The sequence below is a fragment of the Jatropha curcas genome, unplaced genomic scaffold (genome assembly GCF_041381405.1).
Source record: "Jatropha curcas cultivar XTBG-Jc1 unplaced genomic scaffold, XTBG_Jcur_1.0 HiC_scaffold_919_pilon, whole genome shotgun sequence".
NCBI classification, from domain to species: Eukaryota; Viridiplantae; Streptophyta; class Magnoliopsida; order Malpighiales; family Euphorbiaceae; genus Jatropha; species Jatropha curcas.
The window spans coordinates 1-9,666 of record NW_028322564.1 but is presented as its reverse complement, the minus strand read 5'-3'; the positions used below and the strand labels follow the sequence as shown (position 1 = coordinate 9,666).

The 9,666-nt window shown below is 38.9% G+C and overlaps 2 protein-coding genes across 2 annotated transcripts; one reads left to right on the top strand and one right to left on the bottom strand.

Annotated features, from left to right (window-relative positions):
* The first annotated feature begins 936 nt into the window (after positions 1-936).
* On the top strand, positions 937-4,231 carry LOC149491673 (uncharacterized). The gene is made up of 9 exons (XM_089717135.1): positions 937-1,477; positions 1,578-2,001; positions 2,088-2,345; positions 2,426-2,638; positions 2,757-2,888; positions 2,963-3,092; positions 3,229-3,275; positions 3,380-3,481; positions 3,601-4,231. The coding sequence occupies exons 1-9, from the start codon at positions 1,143-1,145 to the stop codon at positions 3,814-3,816; spliced, it is 1,857 nt and encodes a 618-aa protein (XP_089573261.1). The 5' UTR covers positions 937-1,142; the 3' UTR covers positions 3,817-4,231.
* Positions 4,232-7,129: 2,898 nt separating this feature from the next.
* On the bottom strand, positions 7,130-9,446 carry LOC149491672 (uncharacterized). Its single transcript, XM_089717136.1, has 2 exons — positions 8,351-9,446; positions 7,130-8,116 (listed from the first exon to the last, which is right to left on the bottom strand). Exons 1-2 carry the CDS (start codon positions 8,889-8,891, stop codon positions 8,079-8,081), a joined length of 579 nt encoding a protein of 192 aa, XP_089573262.1. The 5' UTR covers positions 8,892-9,446; the 3' UTR covers positions 7,130-8,078.
* Between the last annotated feature and the right edge of the window lie 220 nt (positions 9,447-9,666).

Sequence of the window (9,666 nt, the reverse complement as noted above, 5' to 3'; positions counted from 1 at the left end):
TTAATAAAGAAAAAATTTAAAATTTTGAAATGTTTAATTATTTATATTTATTTATTTAATAATTTTTTTATTCATTAGAAGGTCTGATAGGCCGAAATAACACTTTGGGCTACACAATAATCAAATTGGTGAAAATGCTTGTGGTTGAGAGGATTCGAACTTGATATCTTTCACTCTTCACATAAGTAAGAAGATAATTAGATCGCACATGATTGGCTGAAAAAATAATTTTTATAAATTATATCCAATCAACTAATAAACTGTAATTTTTTAATTAATTGTCATTAAGGGTGCTTTAGAATATTTTAAATGGTGATATAAAAAATCACATTATTCTCTCTATTTTCACTTTTATATATAATATAGATAGATAGATATATAGATAGATATACATATAGATATTTTAAATTAATTTATAAGAAGATAATTAAGTCGCATGTGATTGACTGAAAAAATAATTTTTATAAATTATATTTAATCAACTAATAAACTGTAATTTTTAATTAATTGTCATTAAGTGTACTTTATAATATTTTAAATGGTGATATAAGAAATCACATTATTCCTCTCTGTTTTCACTTTTATATATAATATGGATAGATAGATATATAGATAAGTATAGATATAGATATTTTAAATTAATTTATAAGAAGATAATCAGATCGCACGTGATTGGCTGAAAAAATAATTTTTATAAATTATATCCAATCAATTAATAAAATATAACTTTTTAATTAATTGTCGTTAAGGGTACTTTATAATATTTTAAATGATGATATAAGAAATCACATCATTCGTCTCTATTTTCACTTTTATATATAATATGGATAGATAGATATACAGGCAGATATAGGTATAGATATAAATATTTTAAATTAATTTATTTTCCGCAAATAAATGGACCCTAAAATTGAAAATAAAATAAGTCTGCAACGAGGCAGGGTCTCATCTGGTCTGGGTTTTGAAGCCTTTCCCAAGAAAAGTTTGGGAAGCCCAAATGCTACAAATCCCCCCAATTTCGCCCATTGATGGCAATTTGGCGCCATCTACGCCACTCGAAAAGTCATATTTCATTGTGAAGTCGAAGCAGTAGCACACTAGCGCCAAGCGGAGAAGAACACAACGCCAGACACCAGGCAATAATGGTATTCCTCCATCATCAAATCCCTTCCCGGAAGAGACATTCTTTGTCCTCTGCCTCCACCCTCCCTCCAACGAAATTCCCCAAATCCACTGCTGATGAACCTTCATCTTGTTCAGAAAAAAATGGCCCCATTGATAAAATGTTGTGTGTTCTGGCAGATGCAGGCTGTACACTGAACAATCCCTCGGGCCCGCCCTGCCTTCCTGCTAATCTCTACAAGCTCCGCTCCCATCTCGACCGCCTATTTTCTGCTTCAGAAAATGGAGCTGCTACGCGCTCTCATTTCCTTGCTGGTTTCTCTTCTTACATCGACTCTCCCAAAAATCTTCAGAGGTCCGTGTATTAGACTTACATTTCATAGTATTTTTATTTTTAATAATTATTATTGAGAAAAAGGGTAGGCAACTGATTTTGTTGTTTGGACTATTCATAGGGTTTTGGTTTCTTCGAACCAATACTGCAGTAGTGAAAGCTTACTGCGACAACTTTTGCTGGTTCCGGCCATCCAATTGGACCTTCAAATGTTGCTTCTGCAGAAACTTCCTGAATATTTTGATGTGCATCCTGAATGTTCGCTCCAGGACGACTCCGCTCGACTTATCGTTAATCAATTTCGATGGCTTGATTTTATGGTTGATTCTAATGCTTTCTGCGATAAATTGATGCAAGTTCTTTCTATTTGCCCTCTACATTTGAAGAAAGAGATTATAGGATCATTGCCCGAGATAATAGGTGATCAAAATACTAAGGCTGTAGTTGATTCCCTTGGACAAATGCTCCAGGAAGATTCTTCTGTCATAATTTCGGTGCTTGACTGTTTTTCCAACCTTAACTTGGATGAGATTTTGCAAGAACAGGTTCTTTATTTTTACCCTTTCTTTATTAACATCTCTCCTCATAAATTCTTATGTTTTATTATTGAACCTCTATCCTCTCTTTCTAGGTTGTTACTATAGCAATGTCTTACATTAGGACAATTGACGGAGAACACATGCCTTATTTACTTAGATTTTTACTACTTTCGGCAACCTCTCAGAATGTTCGAAGAATAGTGTCGCAGATTCGGGAGCAGCTTAAGTTCATAGGGATATCAAATTCTCATTCAATCCAGCACAAAAAACTCAAGGGAAAATCACCCTTGGGCAATAATACAGAGGCTTCTGTTCTTGATGCCTTAAGAACTAGTCTTCTATTCAAGAATGTAAGTCCGCTGTACTGATTTTAGCTTACAAGTGAGTAATCTTATTGATCTCCTCTTTTTGTATTTGCTGTTATAATTAGATGCTACGCCAAGAGATTCTGAAAGAATTGATCAGCCTTGAGAGGCCCCAGGATCATAAGGCCATAGACCTGTGGCTTCTTGTGTTGTTATACATGAATGGCGAAACCATGCAAAAGAACATTCAGAAGGTTGTTAAGAAGAAAGTTGTTGATAATTGTATCCAGAAAGTTATGGTTGACCAGTGTATTTGTGGGAATAAAGAATTGGTACAGGTATATGCCATATTACATGGAATGAATTATCAGCTTCATTCTAATGACTATTTGAATCATATTAGCAATTTGGGATCTCCTTTTTGTCTCATTATTTTTATTATTTATTCTTTATCAGGATTGTTTCCTGTCCTTCCTTTCTCTATCGGAGTACTTATTGGCACGCAGAGAACAGAAGGCTAGGGAGTTTGGCGCTCACATTTATATTTGTCTGTTTGAAGAGTTAGGAGATACGTACTGTAGACAGGAAGTAAGCAGCTCAAAGAAGTAGTTCTTATTTTTTAGCTGGTGACTGTTTGGAGTCTCATTCCAGCATCTTTGCAGGTTCTTAGTGCACTTATAACTCATCTTGGATCTGGAGTTAGCTTTGAAGTGAATTCTGCTCTGGAGGTCTTGGCTTTGCTAGCCTCCAAATATGCCCAAGAGTTAATTCCACTTACTACGCATATAAATGGTAGCTTAACCATTTCATGTTTGGCATGCATATTGATTTGTTGGCCACTTGGTTCCCTTAATTGTTTTAGGCATGCGTGAGAAAAGAATGTTGTGATTAGTTGCCAATATCTATTTCTTGCATTCTATGTTTTCAGGTATATTGGATTACTTGGAGGGATTTAGCATTGACAATCTACACAAGGTGGCTGCTACTTAATGGACCATAATTATTAATGTCACTATATGTTCATATGTTGACTGTTCGTAAGTCATGCCAGTTTCACACATGGCATTTCCCCCATGTAGGTTTATGAAATTTTCAGTCACCTCACACTGTTTGCTCGATCTACTACTGAATGTTTTGGATCTTCCTTTGGAAGTGAGGTTTTAATGATAGTACGAAAGCAGGTATCTGGAATTATGCCTAAACATTGCTTTCTTTACTCTCTGCTCTAAACACTTCTTTTTTTGTTCACTTAATATCTTTGTTTTATGGTGTATTCATTGTCTTGGCTCCCATTTGGTAGGTCAACCATCCTGATCTGAAGTACAAAAAGATGGGTCTAATTGGAACTCTAAAAATAATTTCCTGTCTTGCAGATGCAAATGAAGTTAGTAGTACATCAGTTCAGGTGGGCATAATATCATCTCTACTTTGCAATTGTAGCACTTTGTGGTTATGCTATTTATTTATTATTTCTGAACTAGTCCAAGCTTATACTGTCCAAGACATATTTTGGTAATTTATTGTTGGACCTATCAGAGATTAAAAAAAAAAAAAAGAAAAATGAAAACATCAATTTATGAAAGAGCAACTTGCTTTGACAATTTTTTTAATTAGGCTGCAGAAAGCAAGTGGAACTTTCAACACCGTGCTACTAGTTATATTTATGTTCTTAGGACTCCAATATTGGCTTTTTTGAATAATGGATAAAGGTAAAAGCATAGGCATTGTTTTGCTTTTCCAAAAGAAATACTGTCTTAGCACTTAATATTGCATGGATTAATATACTAATGAAATCTAGATTGTTTATACTGAGTGCAGGACTAGTAGCAAGTGGCCAGATTGTTGATATTTATTGTCTTAATGCAATAACCACCTACATTATGCACATTGAATGTGTATTGATGCAAATTTGACATGGGTGACTGACTTAGAAGTTAGGGCTAGGGTTTGTAGAAATCACAAACTAGGGATTTAAAATTAATATGGCAGATCTGGTTTTCTCTAGAATACAACAACAATAACAACTAAGTCTTAGTCCGAAAATAGTTTGGGTTGGCCATATGAATCTTTTGTTTCCAGTATCCACTCTGATCAAATTAATATCAATGCAAAGCAAAGTATAAATCGGAAAGACTATGAAATCATTTGATATATTAATATGAAGGGGAATTTTCAAATCATTTGATATATTAATAAATAGAACAACGCATATAATAGGCAACAACTAATTAGGGTCTGCTACATAAATCTTTTATCTCCATTGATTTATCTCCATTTTGCTCTATTCGTAGCTATATCTTCACTAATATCCATAGACCATACAACATCCCTTCAAGCAGTTCTAGGTTGACCTCTTCCATTTTCAGCACCTTCCATTACCAAAATATCACATTTACCAACAAGTACATATGAGAGTCTATGTAACACATGACCGTACTATCTCAGGCATCATTTTCTCATTTTTTCTTCAACTTTCGTTACTTGCTTATTTTTGTCTAATGTGATCATTCCTAATCTTGTCCAACCTTTTGCCATCACACATCCATCTCAGCATTCATATCTCCAAAACATTCATTTTGTGAACATGTTGAATAATAAAATAAAAATTGAACAAACAAAAATAAACTATTAGCATCACACTAATAGGATACTTGACAATCTTGTCTGTTGCTACCCACTAGCATCACACTAATAGGATATGGGACTATCTTGTCTGTTACTACCTGTTAGGGACTATCCGTAAATAGAGTTCTATTAGGAGTTAGATTCCTACTAGGTTTATAGTATCTTGTATATGTATATATTGAAAGTGTTTGAGGATTTGGAATTCTTGATGATTTGTATTGATGTACAAGACCCTTTAAATAGGGAGAATACAAACAGAATATGGAAAGGAATTGCAGAGATTAATTACAGGAAATTAATTGTAATCTGTTCCTAAATTAGAGGAATGATTTGTGGAGATATCATCGGCTAAGACTCCCCCGCAGTTTGAGCGGGCGGAGGACAGACGCTCAAGCTGGATCGAAATGACTGGAACAACTGTCGAGATAGGCCTTTGGTGAAGATGTCAGCATATTGAAAAGCAGATGGGACATGTGAGACCTGAATGTGGCCTATTCGAACTTTCTCCCTTACAAAGTGTATGTCGATCTCAATGTGTTTTGTGTGTTGATGCTGGACAGGATTGTTAGACATATACACTGCGGAAACATTGTCACAGTATACGACGGAGGCCTACTGAAGTGGGAGGTGTAATTCCAGAAGTAAATTGCGAAGCCAGGTGGTCTCTGCAACAGCATTGGCTACTCCTCTATATTCTGCCTCTGCACTAGATCGTGAGATAGTAGGCTGCCGTTTTGAAGACCATGAAATCAAATTATCACCAAGGAAAACACAGTAGCCACTAGTTGATCGTCTGGAGTCTGGGCATCCACCCCAATCTGCGTCTGAGTATGCTACCAAGGTATGTGTATTTGTCTTGCCAATTCTTATACCGTAGTCAACTGTGCCTTGTAAATATCGGATTATTCTTTTGAGAAAGGCATAGTGTGGATCCCGCGGTTCATGGATGAAGAGGCATATTTGTTGAACAACATATGATATATCTGGGCGTGTGAATGTGAGATACTGTAATGCGCCAGCAAGACTGCGGTATAATGTTGGATCATGGAATAGAGGTCCATCAGAAGCACTCAGTTTTGATGATAGATCGACTGGGGTGGCACACGGTTTGCAAGAGGACATTGAAGCTCTGGAGATGATATCCTTTGTGTATTGAGACTGATCCAAAAATAACCCACCAGATGTCCGTGTCACTTTGATTCCCAGGAAATGATGCACCCGCCCAAATCTGTCATTGCAAACTCGCGTGAGAGCATGCGGATAATATTCTGTAATAACTCATTAGAAGAGGCAGTGAGCACTATATCATCAACATACAGAAGTAAATAAGCAAGCTGATTTCCCTTTGAGAAAATGAATAGGGAATTGTCACACACACTGCTGCGAAACCCATGAGACAGCAGATGGGTTGCAAATCTGGTGTACCATGCCCATGGCGCCTGTTTGAGCCCATAAAGGGATTTTTTCAATCTGCACACAAAATGAGGGTATCTTCTATCTGTGAAACCCGGGGGGTTGATGCATAAAAACAGTTTCATTTAAATGCCCATGTAAAAACGCGTTTTTGACATCCAACTGGTGTATTGGCCAAGAACGGGAAACTGCAATGGATAACACAGTCCGTATAGTAGCGGGTTTCACTACGGGACTAAAAGTATCGTCACAGTCAATGCCCACCGTTTGAGATTTGCCATTTACCACCAAACGTGCTTTGTACCTTTGAAGTGACCCATCTGATTTAAATTTGTGACGAAAAAGCCACATACACCGAATGACCGATCGGTCAGGAGGGCGAGGCACGAGTTCCCATGTATCATTTTCCTGCAAAGCACGAAACTCAGCCTGCATAGCATTTAACCAATGAGGGTCAGAAAAAGCTTTTGCATAAGAGGTGGGTATTGGTGAAATTGAGGTGGTCATAAGGGCATGGCGAGCTTTGGAGCGGGTGGTCATTGGATGGGTATTCTGTGCGGGTTTTGATACAGCGGTGGTCTGAGTGTTGGGATTTTGTGAGACAGGTGCAGCAGTGTGTGGGGTGCCGTAGCATTGGCCACTGGGTTAAGGGGCTGTTGTTTATGGCGGCGGGTGTATATTATGGGGTAAGGAGAGATTGGGCGTTTTTGGGTTTGGGTGGTGTTTGGTGTTGGGTGAGGTTGTATAAACTGAAATCCTGGTGGTGTTCATCAAGAAATGTGTATTTTGGGTGGAGTTGGAATGGTGTATGGGAAAGTTTGTTCATCAAAGGTTACATGTCGTGATATGTGGATCTTCCCGGTTGTAGGGTCAAAGCATCGGTATCCCCTAAAATCTGGAGGGTATCCAAGGAAGATGCATCTAACGGATCTTGGGTGTAATTTGTGGGGTTGGGTTGCGGAGGTATTGGGATAACAAGCACACCCGAACACACGTAAGTGATCGTATGTCGGGTGGCGGAGATATAAGGCAAAAGTGGGTGTGAAATAATTGAGACGTTTGGTTGGAAGGATGTTATGGAGATAGGCAGCAGTGTGAAGTGCTTCGACCCAAAACATAGGTGGTAATTGAGCATGGATGAGGAGTGAGCGGATGATGTCGTTGAGACGACGAATCATGCGTTCAGCCCGACCATTTTGGGAAGATGTTTGGGGGCATGAAAAACGGAATAACAGACCATGTTGTTGGGCAAAAATTTTGAAGTTATGGTTGTCAAATTCTCCCCCCAAGTCACATTGAAAAGTTTTGATATTACGGTTGAATTGGGTGGCTATGAGTTTATGGAATTTAGTAAAGGTGGTGAAAGTTTCAGATTTGAACTTGAGAGGGTATACCCACACATAATTGGAAAAATTATCAATTAGCACCATGTAGTATTTATATCCAGATTTGGTTGGAATAGGGGAGGTCCACAAGTCACAGTGTATTATATCAAATGGTGAAAAAGTAAAGGAATTTGACTCATAAAAAGGTAATCGTTTGCTATTAGATAAATGACAAGAATTGCAAAAAAATAAATGCTTGTTCTTATTACAAGGAAGACCAAACTGTTTGGTTAAAACATCTAAAACTTGTGTGCCAGGGTGACCGAGGCGATCGTGCCAAGGTAAATTTGGAGATGTGATTGAACAAGCTTGTGGTGGTAGGGTTGGTGGAGTGACAGGATAGAGATCTCCGGTACTATTGTGGCGGGAAAGGAGCTGTCCCGTTTTGAGGTCCTTCAAAGAGAAACCAAAAGGGTCAAATTCAACAGAAATATTGTTATCACGTGTAAAACGGCGGACAGATAATAAATTTTTAATGATGTGGGCTGTAAAGTATGTTTGGGAGGATGTATGTACGGTTAAGGATGGGAAGGTAACCTGTTCCTGAGCCCTCAATTGGTAAATAGTGTCCGTTGCCGACTAAAAGTTTAGTGTTAACAGGAAAAGAGTCAGGGTTGCGAATCATACCTCGGTTGTCGGTGACATGACGTTCTGCCCCTGTATCCATGATCAGATTTGGATCTGTGTAGTTGAGTTGCATCGTGTTATAAGCTTGGCTGAGATCGGAAGGACTTAAAGCATCATATCCAGTATGCGGTGGAGGGGGATATGGTGGTGCTGGGCCGTATGGCTGCTGTTCTGAATAAGCGGCATAATGGGCAGTGGGTGTGTTTTGAATTTGATTTGGTGGCCATGGAGTTTGTGTTGGGTAGGGACAAGGTGGAGTGTTCCACCAAGCCCATTTTGGGTAGGTTTGATTGGCGGACTGATGTGTTATAGCCCAAGGAGTCCCCGTAGAGTTTCCCCTGTAGCCGCGTCCTCTGCCTCTGCCACGTCTGCCTCGACCACGGCCTCTATAATTGGAGTGGTAAGAACTGTTGTGAGGCTGATTGTTTTCAGGTTGTTGAGTTGCGGCCGGCTGGGTTTGGTTTGTCTGCGTGGTTGGAGCGACAAGGACAGAGGTGGTTTGTTGTCGTGCAGCCTGGCGAATGACCTCATCATTCAACATGGTTCGTGCAAGGTCCCAGTCTGCGTTTTGTGAGTTAATAAGAGAAGCTATGGCGTCGAATTCTTGAGGAAGGCCACGAACCAGTTGTAAGACCAATCGGGATTCTGTAACTGGTTGGTCAACATCGTTCAGTTGGTCGGCGATGTCTTTCAATTTCTTGCAGTAATCATCAACGGAACTGCAGGCTGCAAGGGTGAGATTAACGAATTTTGTTTCAAGAGCTGCCGCTTTTGCTTTCTTGTTGCTAAGGAAGATTTTCTCAAGTTTCAGCCATGTTTTTCTAGCCGTAGCTTCAGTGTCGAGGATGCGGGTGAGCAGTTCATCAGACACGGTACTGTAAATCCATTGAGACACCAAGGCATCTATTTCTTTCCAGGCACTGTATGATGGATCTGTAGAGGCTGGGGGTGGCGTGTCATCAATGTGATCAAGAACACGGTATGCAATAGAATGAAACTTGAATAATTTCACCCATGATGTGTATGTAACTGTGCTACCATCTAGGGTTCTTATTTTTGATTGGATGTTAGTCACAGAGTAGGCAGGGTGAATGGGGGTGGGGTTTTAGGGTTGGAGGTCGAAGAGGGTCTTCTGTTTGTGTCATGGCTATCGGCGGCAGCAGCTAAAAAATATGAGAGAGAAAGGAGAGGGAGGGATAATTTTCAGAACCGAAGCTCTGATACCATGAAAGTGTTTGAGGATTTGGAATTCTTGATGATTTGTATTGATGTACAAGACCCTTTAAATAGGGAGAATACAAACAGAATATGGAAAG